Below are 18,192 nucleotides of genomic sequence, written 5' to 3' on the forward strand. Positions count from 1 at the left end.
CATTTTCTTTTGTTCCTGGAGGAAAAACGTCTCGATCCGTTCGGCCCTTTTAAAATGTTGTATTTTATTTTTTCTAACTTGCAAGTAAAACGGTTTGAAATTAAATATTTGCCAAAACACATTAGACATTATAAGACGTTTCAAATCTAGGGTAATATGTTGGCACACATGCTTAAATCGGAACAGCAATTATACATCAATATTTTAAATATTTTATTCTTGAAGAACCAAAGTGCTAAATAATTCTGTTTATTTCCAAAAAGACAACCTAATATGCATTACATTACATGCAAATGTGCTAAATCTGATGTTCTTCATACAAGCCACGTATTGCAAAGTCGACGACCATGAAGCATAATAATTTATACTAATATTTCAAAGTCTCATTTACACTCACTAGTGTTGTAAATATTAAACTTGCACATTCAATTCATGACACAAAAATAAGCTTGCAACCACACACGGTAGTAGATAATATTTACACTCACATAGTGTGAGGAGGCCCGGACATTCAAATCCAAATTCATAGCATGTATCTCAAAGTAAATTAGCATCAACAATATAGAACAATGGGTTGGAGGGTTAATGTGTTAAATCACAGCGGTGTCAGAATAAAAAATAAAAATCTGGCTTCTCAGTTTTGCCCTGAACAAATGTCATGTACAAAGAAAGACGATCACATTTGCGTTCAGAAAGGTCTCGCTCACTGGCTGCCGCTCAAGTCTCGAATGTCCTGTGAACGTGGCGGTGAGATGCTCGCGTCTACATTCTCAGGAGCTCAGATAGCAGACACAAACCTGTCCATATTCCCCGGGTACGTTGGGTGTCTCAGATAACCCCCAGTGTTGGCGATCGGACCTGCGGCACTGTTATACTGGGAGAAAGAGCCCAACTGCACTGGGGAGACCCTGCCGTAATGGTCCATGGCCTCCACTGACCCGTGGGCTGAGGAATGGAGGCGCCCCGCCGCTGCATACCCCTGAGTGTGGCCCTGTCCATACGAGCTCTGGTGTGTATGGTGGTGCGGGTGGCCGTTTGGCCCGGAGTAGGTGAACCCGGGATGCGTAGCGGAGCGCGACGATACCGGCCCTCCACAGGGTTGGCTCTGGAAAGCTGGGGCTCCTAGGCTGCAGGGACTGGATCCGTTCGGGAGGCCCTCGGGACTGAAGTTCCGCCCGGGCTGCTGCATCACCTCTGGCCCTTGACCTCCCAGCATGCTGGCTGGAGTCTGGTGTCCGATCAGGTTGTTGATGCTGAACATGCGGTTCTGAGCAGGTCCGAACCCGGGCGGAGAGGAAGACGGGTAATAGGCAGAGCTCAGCTGCTGCCCGTAGGACGGACTGACTGTCATGTTGTTGTACACTGAGTTGGTGTATGCGGCCGATCTGGCGATCTGGACAGGAGAGAAAACGGGTGTCTCTTGGACATATGAGGTGTAAGTGCTCAAGTCGCAGCGCTTAAACCTCTTCCTGCGCCTCAGGAAGCTGCCGCTCTCAAACATGTCCTCTGCGTTCGGGTCCAAGGCCCAGTAGTTGCCCTTCCCTGGTCGCCCCGGCTCTCTGGGGATCTTGATGAAGCAATCATTGAGAGTCAAATTGTGACGGATGGAGTTCTGCCATTTCTTGGAATTGTCTCTGTAGAAGGGGAAGCGCTCTGTGATGAACTTGTAGATTCCCCCCAAAGTCATCTTGTGGTCCGGGGAGTTGGCTATGGCCATGGAAATGAGTGCGATGTAGCTGTAAGGGGGTTTCCCTCGCTGCAGAGGTCTCTTCCTTCTCCGGCCTCGGGGCTGCTCCTCTGACTGCAGTGGAAGGTTGGAGGCAGAGAAGGTGTTGTCTGCTGGAGAGTCTTTCTCCACTTTGACCACCGGCATTGTCATGGACAGTTCAGAAATGTCCCTTCAAAGACAGAATCAAAAGTGAAGTGCAACTGCTGCACTGTATAAGTACTTCCACAGTTTATCCTTAATCCTGAGTGGTGGGAATCAAATCAAGAGATCAGCCCAGCACACAATCCCGGTAGAAAGATCACAATTGTAGAAAACAACTCACTGTCTTTAAGTCCAAAATCCAGCAGCTCGTCTGAATGCAGTTGAAGTAATGAGCTTTTTAGAAGCGCTGTGCTCAGTTATCTTATTCCCACAGTGTGTTGCCAGGTGAAGTTGTGGTTAGGTATGAGAGAGCCATGCATGATGTTTAAGGTGTGTGTGAGAATGAGTCACTAAGTGTTGGAGTGTAAGTACCTTGACAGAGCACCTGAGGGGCCACACCCCCGTGGGCATCACGTGCTCTTGACATACCTCCGCTCATTATGGCTCTATTGTTCACGTTCGACAAAGTCTGCATACTTTGTGGTGGATATTTTTAATTCAAGGATTTCTTATTTTTTTTAAATTGCTGTAAGACATTTCTGATGTCTTTAAATGGCGAAAGATTCCTAGCATTCGAATCCTATTCAGATCCTCCTTTTGACTGAGATTGTAACTGTTGTTTATTATAAACAAAACATAGAGTATTTATAGAGTATTTAGTGTCTACATTCTATGTATTCACTTCATATTTATTCAATGCAAGTCTTTTTTTAGTTTCAAAGACCAAAACTGCCCAAACAAACACTGTTTCCTTTTGATATTCAAATGTCCCTTTAAAGTTAACCTCAGTTGACTTTAAAAAGTCCAAAATGGTCCATGTTGTTTTGACGTTTAACACTAAAAGACCTATTTAGTGGTAACTAAACCTACGTGTTGTTTTTCTACTTTGCTTCCTTGTTGGTTTTGCGCCAGTGGTTGGACGAGCCAGCTGTGTTAAGAGATGTAAATGTTTTCCAGACAAAGGCCGTCCTGTGATTTCAGCATGCAAAATATAGACCATCATCACAATCCCTGGACGCAACCTGAGAGAGAAGAATAACAAACTTTCAACATTGGTATTCCTCGTTGAAACGAAATTGATTCTGATGATGAGTATCTTCAAGGAATTGGTGGTAAAATGCGCTCCACATGTTTTAGACGTTTTGTCCACAACATTAGTTTTATTATTAATTGCTGATTCATGCGATTTAAAATGCCCAAACTCATTCTTTGAAAGTCTAATCTGTAAAAGATCTGCTTTTAGTCTGACTTTAAAGACTATTACGTTTCCCCGGCAGCAGCGAGGGAGACAATGCTGACCCTCTGAGCAGCTCAGGTGGTATGAAGTCCGGCGACTCCACAATGCTCGGGTTCATCACCTTAATCTTTTAAACAAACTGAGAGGAAAAAAATGGCAGCGCACTCCCACCACTCATCACCAGGATGGGTTAGCACTGCGGGCATGTGTGAGGGCGGGAGCGTGGTTTCCTCAGACAAACAGCCCGATGAAAGCTTTAGTCCGTCCAGGCTTTCTGCGGCTGGAGCTGCAGCACGCTGTGATCAGACGGGTTGGCGTGTATGATGGGTGCACATGAGAGTGCACACACACCTGTTCGTTCAAATTCAACTTTGTAATTATACTTGCCAACAACAAAACAAAGTCTTGTCATTCCAAGATGAGCATGTTGCTAAAAACAGGGTAAAACTAAAGAAGAGTTGTCCTTATTGATTCATTTATTTTATTTAAACCCAGCATGTACTTCTCTTTACAGCGCACACAGACACACTGTCTTCTGAGTCTTATTTACTACTTGTTTAACATTTTGAAATATACATTTTTATAGGATGAGAATTGTTGAATTAAAAAACGATGTGTTTATTACTTACTTGTAAGTATGCTGTAATTTGTCTAAGATTGTACATGTATATGTGTGTGTGCGTGTGTGTGCATGTGCGTGTGTGAGCATGTAAAGCTCCCTCACACCTCCGTCAGTGAAAGGAGAGGCAGATACACACATGACTGGATCCCAGTGGATCGAATTATTTTATGACAATTTACAGCCAAAATGTAAACACATGTACATCATTATTGATATCATTAGTTGATAAAATCGATTAGTCGATGGACTAATTAGCAACAGAATTATCTATTTTGATTATCGTTTAAGTTTAAAATTACCATAGTTTCAGCTGAAATGTGAAGACTCTACATCATTGAAACTTTAAAAAGAATTCTGGGCTCTAGAAAATTGCGTTGTACATATGTCATCTAAGCAATTAATGAAATGAATAATCAACATATAATTGACAAATAATAATTAGTTACAACCATAATGTCTAATGATAATACTATTATAGGCTGGAATCTTAAAACTTGAAAGAAAGAAATGGGGGTGGGGATTTTCAATTTGGTTCTCATATCTAAATATTACTAAATTCTACTTTAAAAATATGTAAATATACTTATATTAGAGATAAATGACCAAGTTTATGAAGTGACTCTTAGATGCACCATTTTACAAAACAATAAGAGTTCATAATTTATAATTTATTCATAGTTATAGAGTAGGAATGAGGATGAAGAGGCAGTTTTTGTTTTATTTAAATAAGTGCATTTATTTGCATTTTCAACCAATACAAATTTGAACCTGTCTTACAGAGTTTAAATTTTTCTTTTGTAATTAATGTATAATAATTCATTTAATGTATATACCACTTTAAAAGCAAACAGATTTAGCACGAAAGTGCTTCACAAATAGATTATATAAGTTTACACATACAAGCATTGCGACACATATGATATATGCAAGGACATAAATAAAACAAGACAAACTAGAAACGAGTTTAAACTCAATTTAGACCATGGGATTATCAGAAACTGGTTAAAACACAGGTTAAACAGTAAATGTTTGGTCAATGAAAACAATATTTTATTAAATGGATACACTCTAATCCAAATGACTGTAATTATGTGTTTGATTGTGTGGTTTCTTCACTTCAACTTGTGACAGACGTGACGGACCTCACCCTTTACTTAAGACGGCTTCTTGTGCTTCATGGCAGCGAACAATTAATGGTGAGTAATTCCTCAGACAGTCGTTGTTATTAGAGCTCAGGCTCATAGTTGCCATAGTTTGATCATGCATCACAATCTGGCACTCGCACAGCAATTATTGTTAATATTTGTTCATGAGCCTTTTATCTCAGTGTTCGTGTAAGTTTAAAATATGAGTTATGCTGCTCAGAGGTGACTCTTTCAACAATTGTGATCAAGAACGTTTTAAAACCAGTTCATGTGCTTCGCAGACTTGAATGATTCTCCGTTCGTGCCATGTGGATTGTGTAGTGTAACTGGGAAGGATGGCTCTTATTAAGAATGAAAACAAACTTTCACTCAAAGTCAATATTTATACGGGTGAATACAATGAAAACACATTTTACCATTATTCTTTTAAATGCTTGTTTTATTAGCTCTAATTATTGTCATATTTACAATGGGTGAAACAAAAGACACTCTTCATGTTAGACCAACAGGATATTAGTCATAAATTGCCTTCACATGTCTGGAGCTTCTTTTGATCTTTTAGCACATTGTTTTGGAACTTTACTCTTCCCTCTCTACGCTCTTTTTACTTTTCAACTAAGAAACTCAGATAAACCAACTGTACGTTACATGCTTTGCACCAACAGCAATTAAACGTATATATCAGGTAAAATAAGAGAATCCGTTATTAGTCCCGCAGTGGGGAAATGGACAGGATTACAGCAGCAAAGTGGTCAAGTGCACACAAGACATAGTAACATAAAAGTGATATAAACAATAGGCAGTAATCAGTCAATAAAACAGACATATATATATATATATATATAAGAGACCAATACTAAGGGTATTACACTGTCAGTTCGTATGAAAGTGGACACATTAGATGCATGGATATAAATGCATTATAACTCACTTTTGTTGTAGTACTTGACATATATTTTTAATTCCCTTCATGGTTTTAGTACATTTTTCAAGACATTTTGTATACGCTTTCAACTCTCCCACTGGGACTCAGCGTGCACCCAAACGGAGTCTTCCTGTTGAAGTGTACTTTGGCATAAAATACATTGGGTTTGGCATCACTGAGTATACGCCAGGGCCTCCATAGCTAAGGGCCCTGGAGCCATGCATTGATGCCGCCATGAGAGGCCTCCACCTGTCCATCACAGCACAGCGTGGAGAGGCAAATGACTGCTGGGGGCTGGGACAGCTGCGCAGGAGAGCATGGCTGCAGCCAAGGCAAATGAAGAGCCCTTCACTTTGTGCCCCTGTGCCAGAGAGAAACGGCTCTCTCCAAACAAAGACAAACAAATTAGACATTTGAATTTGAACACTTTTGACTTTAACCATTTGATGGTTGCACGTACACAAGTGGTGGATGACTGTAAGTCCGATACGAGGTGAAAACAGGACACGTGTTCAGAAGTAGGTGAAAAGAGCAGACAGGGGAAATTCTCTAGAAGCGTATTATTCAAGTTCATTGACAGGTGTATATGGAAGAAATTGACCAGACAGCTAAATAAACACACGCACACACACACACACACACACACACACACACACACACACACACACACACACACACACACACACACACACACACTGATTTAACGGCAGGCCCTCTGGGCAGTGCAGTGCTTCAGTTATGTAAACTGGCCTGGGTTTGGATCAAGTCAACCGTCAGGATTTTGCATCTTCACCAAGGCCCTGCAGCTGCTAATGCAAACAAGAAACTCTCACTTGCTTCACAGTGGCCTGACTCGATCAGCATACACACACACACGCATGCACGCACACGCACACACACACGCAAGACTCAAATTCAAACAGACATAACAAGCTCCATCTTACAATATGATAACCACTGTTTGAAAAAAGCGAAAACCTTCTCTATCTGAATAATGTATAGGTTATATTAAGAAATAACGTATGCCTTTTAACCCTCCTGTTACCTTGGGGTCAATTTGACCCCATTCAATGTTTAACCCTCCTGTTACCTTTATATTTACTGACATATTTTACCCTTGGGGTCAATTTGACCCCAGCAATTAAAACCTCCAGAAAATTATTAGAATTAATATTGTTTTCCAAGTTTAAGTGTGAGGTACTTTATGTTTGTTTGTTGACTACCTAAATAGCCCTTTAAATATATAAAAAAGTTGATATTTCTTATATGTTTGACACAGTGAAAAACAGCCTGGGGTCAAATTGACCCGAAAGAACACCGACATTAAACATTGAATGGGGTCAAATTGACCCTAAGGTAACAGGAGGGTTAAGGGATCTTATGCATTTTTAGGAATATATTTTCGTCTTCTTTTAATCTACAAAATCTCAACTTTCCAGTTATAATCAATAATGTTCTGATAACACTGTATCAGATGGAAAAGTGTGAAATATGATCTGAATCTAGAGAGTTTCAGCTTATTGTGTATCAGTCTGACCCACAACTTTACTGTTTTGGTTCACTCTCATGCTTTCGTTTTTTGGACCTGAGCAAGTAGCTGTTTCCAGTGGAAAGCTCTCCAAGAAAAAGAAAGACAGCTAGCAACTGGCTGGTGAACATTGTATAAAATGTAGCTGCTAAAAAGTCGTCGGTGAAGACTAAAAACAGAGCAAAAAGTAGAGGGCACACTGGCTAGGTTTAGGAAACGATTTGAGTTCAAATAAGTTGACATAAATTATTTACACATCTGCTAGATGTGTAAAAAAGCAATTGTGTCCTAACAAGTTTGCCATAGCATCTTATAAAAGTGATATGTTACATCTTTGAAAAAAAAAATTCTGCTTAGGAGTAGTTCTTCCAAATGACGTAACAATGTCCAGGTTTAAGGTGGTGTCAGTTGTTGAGGTGTCAGGATGCCAAAGAGGCGCTGTCAGACACTTTTAGCCTTAATTCCAATTTATGCTCAAGAAGAACGAAAGATGCCGGAAGGCGAAATTGAGAGGAGGACGAATAAATGATTGTTTGGAAAATCGTTCCCGGAAGGCATTCATAGTATTGCACTTAATTCTGCACACAAAAAGTTTAGCTGTGTGCCAATCACCATGACGTAAGTGAGGGTAAATGTCAGATTGTCGACGTCCTATTCTTTGGACGGTCGGCCAATGGTTTTCGCTGGAGACGTTCAGAGGCTGTGAGGTTACAGCAGCTTGTGAACACACCTCTTCTCGAACTAAAATCACCTGTCCAAAACCTCACTTCACTTAAATGCATCTTTTAGATTATCAGTTACTCAAAATGTCGAAAATAAAACATGGAAACATGCCACTACCAAACAGCTTAAAAGACAATGCAACAATGCAAGATTCATTTGCATTGCTGCATGAGAGCAAGACGAGCTCCACGAGGCAGCCGGTGACACTTTAATCAGCACTTGTCAACTAATTATCACTGAAAAAGTTAACACATATTCATGCTGGAAGTTGAGAGGTGCGATTTCTAAAGCTGAGAAAAATATCTTGACCAAGATGAACCAAATGTATTTATTTATAGATTTGGTCTGTTTATTTATGCGTAGAAAATGAAATGATACACCCTTTTGAGTCGATATTCATTGTCAGTTGTGGATCAGGTTTATTATTTTGTATGATTCACAAACAGGATGACTCACCGCTTACTCGATAGAAACAGTTTCTCTCTCCTGCACTGTAACAGAGCACACAATTATAGTCATGGCTGGTTGCAAATGTCAGTGCATCAATGTCAGTTGGGCTCGGTGAGGATCCATGTGTCAACACCCCATAGATGTCTCAGCCTGCACATCCAGGCGGCTGCACATGAGCATTTCTACCCGTGCCTGCACCTGAAAGGAACCTCAGTTGCACAACAGGATTGCACATTAGGATGGATATAGAATAGTCGACTATAGTCGAGCACTATCCTCCTTATTTTCTTCTACTTCATTTACACAGAAAGTGTGTGTGTGTGCGTGTGTGTGCGTGCGTGTGTGTGTGTGTTTGTCTGACCGCGAGGTAGAGAGGAAAGGGAGAAGGAGAAGACTCAGAGGAGACGAGTTGTTACCACACAGAGCTCTTGTGGCTTTTGGCAAAGTATTTCCCATGAAGTAAAGCTTTTGCTGTCTTTCCTCTTGATTTGTGCGATGCAGCGCCTTCTGTGTGTGGGCACGTAATGGCACGCACAAGCTGGGTTAGGAAACTTCCCATGCTTCTTAGATCATTTGTCAACCTAAGATTTAAAAGAAAAGACTAGGACAGCACACCAATTCGACTTTTTAATATTTCCACAGGGACATTTTGGGCAAGACGCCCTTCTTCAGTATGTAGTCTGGCAATTTGTGTCCTTTAACCCTCCTGTTACCTTTTCATTTACTAACATATTTGACCCTCGGGGTCAATTTGACCCCAGCAATTAAAACCTCCAGAAAATTATTAGAATTAATATTGTTTCCCAAGTTTAAGTGTGAGGTACTTTATGTTTATTTGTTGACTACCTAAATAGCCCTTTAAATATATAAAAAAGTTGATATTTCTTATATGTTTGACACAGTGAAAAACAGCCTGGGGTCAAATTGACCCCAAGGAACACCGACGTTAAACATTGAATGGGGTCAAATTGACCCGAAAGGTAACAGGAGGGTTAAACTATCAACATGAAGGATCCAGCATCCTGTTCTCAAGGTTTAACTGCAATTTACCATGCTGTGTCTTAATTCATACACCAGCATCAAAAATAAGATACAAAAATAATACTTTTAAAGGAAATCTTCAGTCTTCTTTGCATGAGGACTTAATTTATTTCACGCAAATCTCTGCAAAAAGAAAAACAAATGCATTTTCCAAAATGTCACACATACAATTCTCAAGCAAAAACTGTATATATTATAATGTTGAAAGATAAATAGTGACTGCTCGGAAACACCCATTACAAGTAGGTACATGGTTCAACTTGATTCATGACATGGTCTCCCTTGTCTGTCTTTCCTGTGTGAGAAAGGCACCCTGTCCAAATTCTATCTCCAGCCTGCAGCAATAATGGCCGGTTATTTTTTAAACATCTTTTATCTCACCTCCACCATAATCGCTGCTTTGGTCACAGCTATTGCAATTTGTCATTGAAGCACAACAAGGTTTTAGTGTGTGTCATTGCTGACAGGCTTTCACCGCCACCTAAATCCTCTGATTCCTAAGCAGGAAGATACAGGTATTCATCAGCTTCCTCCCAGGTCCCTGAGCACGCGGTTGTGTTTTCTCAGCTGTCAAACTCCTGACATGCTTTTTTAAGCTCGGCAGATGAAGCATTTGTAGAAAGGGCCTTGGCTCTGAAAATGCATGTTTGTTATTGTATGATCTTTAACATGTAGATTTTTTTTAAATACGAAGAGATGATTGATTTGTATATCAATGAATCATAAACAGTTAGTAGATGTTGTAAAATAATTGGTAATACCTCCTCAAATGATATAAGTTCCTTCACTACAGTAGCCATATACAACCCACTCGTATAAAACTCAAGCCAGGACGTGCTCTCACACAGAGAGAGGTCCAGATGGATGGATGCGTTAAACAAACATACACACTTTCACCCAGGAGATTTACTTTTGTTATAACGTAGGTACTTAATAAAACCACGTATGTGTGTCACTTATTTTAACTAAAATCTTTTCTTAAACCTAATCCAGCAGTTTTGTGGCCTAAAGCGGTTCTGCACTGATCGCTGGTGTTTCTAGATATTCAAATGTAAGACATTAAACGAACGGTTGTATGAGGACGAAACTGCGTAGTTTAGAACACACATCTCAGACCTGCTATTTCCTGTCGTGCGATCACAGTTTATCCAACAGATGGTTGTTGGACTTTCCAACTTTTATATCTAAGTTTGCAACTGTGCCGCCGGACTGAAACTCTAGAAAAATATCTTAAAAACACACAAACAAAAGTACAGTGAAATAAAATCCTCCAAGCTAAGGCCCAGTGGGTCGCCAGAAGCCCTTATATGTTCGGGGTATTGCCAGTTATAATGATTCATCCTCTGGGGACCGTCAATGTGTTACATGTTACTCTCAGTGCTTCATGGTAACCATAGCTGCCGAGCAGGGACTGCTTGCGATTCTTTATCACAAGATGAATAACGTCCGTGAGCTCTTCAAACTTCCTGTTCTTGCGACACATAAATTAAGAGCCACTTGTTAAGTGTTCTTAACACATCTGTGTGAGTTTGTTTAGACATCACTTATCTTTTATAGTATCAACGCTGGATGACTGCTTCGGTTTCTTTGAAGGCTAAGATCAAAAAATCCATTGTTGTTGTTAATAATTATAGGTCGTCAGTTGTCTGGTAATTGTCTTGTAACAATTTATGACCCGATAATTAAAGTTCTTTCCAGCCGCAAAAGACAACACACATGCGTGGTATCAGTGGCACCGCTATTTCTGTGCACGAGTTGACTGAGAGAGTTGAGCATGACCACTCAAACAGGATGCGGTGCAGAGCGGTCCACTTGTGTGTGTGTGTGTGTGTGTGTGTGTGTGTAACAGAAGAGAGGTAGCAGTGTGTTGAGTGTTGTAGATCTCATGCATACCTGTATCTAGGTTGTGTGGAGGGAGGTTGTCCTTCTGACTCAGTCTTGCATGGCAATCGGCCAGAGAGAGAGAGAAATTGAGACTGGTATGTTCTTTCTTTCCAGTGCCACCTGTGTGTCTGTTACAGTGGGATTTGAACCTCCTCAATCACTGACACATGTGGATTATCTGTACTTAGAGGAAAAAGCCAATACAAGCCACATCTTGTGTGCAAGCAATCAGGCACTCAAACACAACATATCTTGCCCTTTGTGGGTAGAGTCTTTTAAAGATATGCGACCAGTATAATTGCTGTATTTGTACATTTAAAGACTGTTATTTACATGTCATTTTGTAATATAATTGTACATCTAACACATTAACAAAACAAAACACAGAAGTAATTGTGTCCTAAACTGTTTTCAGATTGATGCCATATGTGACAAAATAGGGATTTATTCTCCTGGTATTTAACACATCGGATAGTAAATGATCTTTTGTGGTTTCGTCTTGAGCTGCCCTGGGCTTGTGCTTGGCAAATATAGCCAAATTCAGGTGTAAACACAGGTTAAAGGTGGGTCAACTGTTGAGGTAACATTGCACACGAGTGAGTAAGACAGAGAGAAATGAGAGGAAATACTGATGAACAATGCTGATAATCTCCCTCATTAGAAACCTACTCACCTGGATTTCTCTCGGTGCAGCTGCAGGTGGAAGTCTGTCCCGTAGCAGACACTTTCCTTCTCTTTGTTCAGCTCTCACAGGTGTTGTCATGGTCTGTTCATGATCTATGCGGTCAGAGGGGGTTATATGAACTGACATACTAAACTGTCTATTAGTATCCATGCTGTGTAAGGAATAGGTAGGGCAGAAGTAGATCATTGAAAAGGTTCATACTAATAATGACTACTGTAACCTCCTCCTGGCAGGTCTAGCTGCTCGGGCCCTCGACCTCTGCAGCTCATCCAGAATGCAGCGGCTCGACTGGGCTTCAAACTAAATTCACCCACACTACATTGGGACTTGCGTACCGTGCTGCGAACAGATCGGGTCCCGTCTACATCCAGGACATGGTCCCACGTCACACCCCAGCCAAAAGTCACATCAGCACTTTAGTGGAACTTACATAGCATTTCGTATTGTGGCTTTCTTGAAGAAATTGTACTTTCTTGATTCTTGTTTTTCTGAGTTTGTACTCATGATTGAATGAATGCATTGTATATTTGAATAAAAGCACCAGTTAAATGATATGTAATGTAATGCAATGTAATAGTGTGGGAAACTTTGTAATCACAAATGAATGCCTTCCATCCATCCATTAGCTACACCTGCGTATCCTTAAGGGTCACAGGGTTTGACACAGTCGAGAAAAACTATTCAAACCCACATTCACACCTAAAGGCAACATATAATCTCAGATTAACCAAACCTGCTGGATGTCTTGGGACTGTGGGAGGAAACCAGATCACCCTCCCAGGCTCCAAGCTGACTCCACACAGTACAACCCCCGCTGCCTGTGAACGATTTTGCTGTGAGGCGACATCACCTACCAATCCAAATATCAACAAATCAAATACATTTAAAGCTCATATAACACAGATCGAATAGATGCCACATGCCACAGTGTCCTCGGGCAAGACACTGAATGACTATTTAGATGAGATCCTGAGGTGCTGGTGGCACTAGTTAAACTCCATCTCAAAACATACCAGTTTACACTGGCATTTGGTTGATTTGAATATTCTATGGCCTGCTTTTTATCTTCTCTTTTTGTTTATTTAATGTATTGCACCATCTTTTACTGTGTATTGTACTTTACTCTTTTAACTGTTGATATGTTTTGGCCTCTGTTACTGCCAAATTATTTTAATTGACTACTGTACTGCACTTTGTGACACTTTGTCTGTGATAATTGCAATATAAATAAACTTTACTTGCTTCCTTGCATGTGTGGTCGGGAGACTAGAAAGGCGCTATAGAAAGTTAATTGTTGAGATCTAATTGCTGGAAAGACAATAACTCAGTCTGGGGAAGAAACAAGCAGTCAGATCATACACCAAACTAGCCAAACTTATTCAGAAGAGAACATTTATTAAATTAAATTATTTCACAAACTGTCTGTTGTCAACAGCCGCCACAGTTTACAGATCAAGCTCTTGGTTTAAATTTGACCTGCTCTGCTTACTGTAGTTGTGCATCCACAGTGTTCTTGTGCCACGAGCGATTACTACTAACATTTCGTGTGGGATGACTTCTGGTTTTACTTTCAAAGAAAGTGGTTTATATTCTTTAATCTGGCTAAAGCATTGGCTATCTGATCATCTGAACGCTCACATTTCTTGCTCTGCCAGAATGCTTTCTGGAGATGTCTTATCATTAATTCAATAATTACGAAAACAAGACCCAAGCTGTAAACAATAACTGTATTTCAAAGGATTGTGGAGGTCTGGATCGTATTCATACACTCTGGCATACTCATTGAATGTGTTGTATTGATACCATCTGTAAACATGACATCTATTGCTTCTGTTGCTCTCCTGAAGGTTTCTTCCCTTTTTTCCTTGTGAAAGTTTTTTTTCTATTTCTTGGGAGTTTTTCCTGATCCGATGTGAGGTCCTGGGACAGGGATGTCGTATGTATACAGATTGTAAAGCCTTCTGAGGCAAATTTGTAATTTGTGATATTGGGCTATACAAAATATACTGAATTGAATTGAATTGAATTGAATTGAAAGGGAACAATTGGAGACAAAAAAAACAGAAAATAATCACGCTGAAGGAGGGCGAAAGGAGGTGATGGTGAGGAGAAGATGGCAAAAAAGGAAGTTAACGTGTTGTATCAGCAAACCTGAAAAGATTAAGATTTCGTACGGATTAATAAAAACACATTCAACTCTACACTGTTATAAAACAATGTGGTTCAGGAAGTTGAGGCTTCACTGCCAGACAAGTTATTCTGGATTCTGTCAGAAAATAATAGACTTTGTTTACGTGTCTTGATCTTAACCTCTCCAATAACAGCCTGAAAGAGTTATAGAGAATGAGAGTGACTAACACCTAGATTCAGCTGGAGGCTCTACAGCTGCAGGTGTACAGTTCTAAGATTATTAATGCACAAAGTACTAAAAGCCAAGACTTTGAATCGCGTGTGTGGCATTGAGTTTACACGCCAATGTGCATGTACATTTATGTGTGTGATTTGGGCCGTGCTTGTAAGGGTGATACACTCAAGCACCCACTTTCTGTCATGCATAGAGAGGTTTCAGCTGTACAATGGCAGAGTGATGGGTGTGACAGTCTCCGGGATTAAAGCAGGAGAATGGATCCACAAGCGGACAGGTTCCACCGCCTTGAGACTCCTCCTTACCACCGATCAGAGACATCACACAGTATCTACAGCAGTGGGGGTTACGGTTTGTTTGTTTAAGTCAGTGTCGTTAAATGTTAAATTATTCTTTGAAAGGTGCCATGTGCCCCCCTCCACCTCCACCTCCACCTCCATCTCCACCTCCCTCAGGTTAATTGATTTGTTTGTGTATCAACTTTTAGTTGTGGACACTATTTGAATGGATTGGTGGATTTGCACACCAAATGTTGTTCCATTGGGCTGTTTTGCATGCTGTGTGGCCGGCCCTCAGCCTGGTACCATTTGTCATGATGATTCACTGTTGGCTCACACTTTAAAACTTTTTACAAGCTAAACCACTGGGATCACTTTTTGACCAGGAATAAGCTACACTCAAGTTAGTTACTTCAGTTCTGCCAAATAACGAAATGATTAAAACCCCAGTTGTTTGGCCTGGTGAAGTGCAGGATAAGCACATTGTGTAGTGTACATAAGATATCCCAGAACAGCAGCATCAACCTGTCTGCAGGTGTTTTCTCAGCCCTGGAGGCTTTTCTGAAGATATTGATATTACCTGTTCATATAACTATTTCAAGCCTTTAGATGTTTGATGTTTACTTGTATTGATATTATTGTTGTTTTCATTGTTCACACCATCTAATATATCATTACCGTTAAACTTGGGACTTTTTTTCTTGGTTTGTGTAAGTTGTGATACTTGCGATGTCTTTTTCTAATACATTTTACAATTTAAGTCAAACCTTTAATCCTTCCGTTTTCTATTCAATTAATTTCCATGAAAGACATGTCATCTTTTTGTTTGTGTTGTTATACATTTAATTAATTTTGTAATATATATATATATTTTTTACAATTAACCTCCTTAAATTAACCACTTGTTACTGAAAAGTTAACAGATGTGTTCTCATCTGCCAGACTGCGTATTATAAATGTGATCCTCCCGAAACAGAAGAACACGAGCTTCCCCGGGGGAATAAAGATAATTAGTATTTTATCTTGATGATAATGGTTACAAAAATGAAGTGTAAATGAGGCTTACAATAAACCATGTGTGCTAGTTTCCTGTGTGATGTACTTTAAAAGATGTAGGATAAAAAGTCTGATGGAAAGAATGAACTAGAATGGGCACCTTCGGCATTGAAGATACCTTGAATTATGAAAATGTGGGCATTGAATTATGAAAATGTTGGCATTAGTTGCATGCCAATTGTACACAAATGTATCGTGCTATGGTAAAAAAAAGATTTTGACCTTTCCATGACCTTGACCTTGACCTTTGACCCGATTGATCCCAAAATCTAATCAAATGGTCCCCGGATAATAACCAATCATCTCACCAAATTCCATGCGATTCGGTTCAATACTTTTTGAGTTCTGCGAATAACACACATACAAATAAATAAATAAATAAATAAATACACGGCGATCAAAACATAACCTTCCGCATTTTCAATGCGAAGGTAATAAAGTGAGTAAAAGTGTTCTTTCACACTTGTGTGATGTGCTCACCCTTTTTGATTCAACATCCAACCTTGAAAGAACCAAGACGACCCCTGCTGAGCAGAGGTTAGACCAAGGGTCACATTTTTCTCTCATTACATTTACACACACACACACACACACACACACACACACACACACACACACACACACAATCACACAGATATACTTTTCCATCCTCTTTTAGATTCCAGTGTGTAAGCGTGAGTGACAGAGACCCTCATGGGGACAGAGCTGGTGTTGGAAGTGGAAACAAACGTCACCCTCTTTCAGACTGACGGACAAGCGTGGCGTCAGACCCCCAGAGACCCTCACAGTATTATTAACAAATATGCAAGAACACAGACACACACACACACACACACACACACTCCTCCATGTTGGCACTCACATGCTCCTTCCAGTCCCCGCCTCCTCTCTTTTCCCTCCCTCTCGCTCTCTGCTGCCGTGTAGCTGCTGGACCTGTGTGACTGCCTCATTTGTCATCACCAATCACTTGGTCTTTGAGCGGCCCTGACAGACAGGGGTATTAGCTGCTTCTGTCTGGTGTTGAGAGCTGGGCTTTCCTGCTGAATAGAGAAACTATGTATGAACGCCACAGGAAAACATGTAATGACACACACTGGCACACTCCCACAACAGCTGCTCCTCAGAGTGTGTGCGTGATTCAAGATTCAAGATTCAAGATGTTTTATTTGTCACATACACACACAGGGTGTGCAGTGAAATGAAAGTGGCAATGCTCAGCAGGAATGTGCAAGGGCAACAAGTACACACTATTTACAAATAAAAAACAACACAATATTTACAGTAAGTGTGTGTGTGTGTGTGTGTGTGTGTGTGCCTAAGAGGGGCAGTTGTGTGGGTCTATGTGGGGGTCCTGGTGAGGTCGGAGTTCACAATCCTGATGGCCTGAGGAAAGAAACTCCGTCTCAGTCTCTCTGTTCTTGCAGCGTGACTACGGAGGCGCCTGCCTGACCGCAGCAGCTGAAACAGTCTGTTGTTGGGGTGGTGAGGATCCTTCATGATCCTGCCGGCTCTGGTTCTGCACCTCCTGGTGTACAAGTCCTGCAGGGTGGGAGTGTAGTTCCAATAGTGCGCTCAGCCGAACGCACTACTCTCTGCAGAGCCTTCCTGTCCTGAGCGGAGCAGTTGCCAAACCAGGCTGTGATGCTTCCTGTCAGGACGCTCTCTACAGCTCCAGAGTAGAAGGACTGAAGGATCCTCTGGGAAACTTTAAATTTCCTCAGCTGCCTGAGGTGGTAGGCGCTGCCTTGCCTTTCTCACCAGAGTGTCTGTGTTTGTTGACCATGTCAGATCCTCGGTGATGTGGACTCCCAGGTATTTATCACCCTCTCCACAGTAGTCCCGTTAATCCCCAGTGGTGAGTACGTCCTCTGTTGTTGTACCCTCCTAAAGTCCACAATCAGCTCCTTAGTTTTGGTGACATTCATGATGAGGCTGTTGTCCTGGCACCAGAGTGACAGATCAGCAACTTCCTCCAGGTAGGCCTTCTGAGATCAGGCCCACCTCCACTGTGTCATCCGCAAACTTGATGATGGTGTTGGAGCTGAACCTGGCCACACAGTCATGTGTGTACAGGGAGTACAGTAGGGGCTGAGGACGCAACCCTGGGGGATCCTGTGTTCAGGGTGAGGGATTTGGAGGTGTGTCTGCCCACCCTGACCACCTGTGGCCTGGCGGTCAGGATGTCCAGGATCCAAGCACACAGGCAGGTGTTCAGTCCCAGGTCAATCAGCTTGCCGGCCAGTCTGGAGGGACTATGGTGTTGAAAGCTGAACTATAATCAATGAACAGCAGTCTCACATAGCCCACTCTGGCTGTCCAGATGAGAGAGTGTGGTGTGCAGAACCTGGGAGACAGCATCATCCGTGGATCTGTTTGGGCGATA

General features: G+C 41.2%; 1 protein-coding gene across 3 annotated transcripts; it reads right to left on the reverse strand.

The window, feature by feature from the left end:
• Window positions 1-72: 72 nt before the first annotated feature.
• Window positions 73-16,842, reverse strand: foxe1 (forkhead box E1). 3 transcript variants are annotated; one of them, XM_056410372.1, is made up of 5 exons: window positions 16,672-16,842; window positions 12,844-12,960; window positions 12,099-12,202; window positions 11,435-11,478; window positions 73-1,898 (listed from the first exon to the last, which is right to left on the reverse strand). In XM_056410372.1, exons 1-5 carry the CDS (start codon window positions 16,757-16,759, stop codon window positions 779-781), a joined length of 1,473 nt encoding a protein of 490 aa, XP_056266347.1. In that variant the 5' UTR covers window positions 16,760-16,842; the 3' UTR covers window positions 73-778. The 3 variants fall into 3 exon arrangements, 2 of the variants coding, with proteins under 2 accessions (XP_056266347.1, XP_056266346.1); XM_056410371.1 differs by having other exon boundaries at window positions 11,435-11,553; XR_008831032.1 differs by lacking the exons at window positions 73-1,898; window positions 12,844-12,960; window positions 16,672-16,842 and adding an exon at window positions 9,115-9,664 and having other exon boundaries at window positions 11,435-12,187.
• Window positions 16,843-18,192: the final 1,350 nt, after the last annotated feature.

Source organism: Pseudoliparis swirei, chromosome 24, assembly GCF_029220125.1.
Source record: "Pseudoliparis swirei isolate HS2019 ecotype Mariana Trench chromosome 24, NWPU_hadal_v1, whole genome shotgun sequence".
In the NCBI taxonomy this organism is placed as follows: Eukaryota; Metazoa; Chordata; class Actinopteri; order Perciformes; family Liparidae; genus Pseudoliparis; species Pseudoliparis swirei.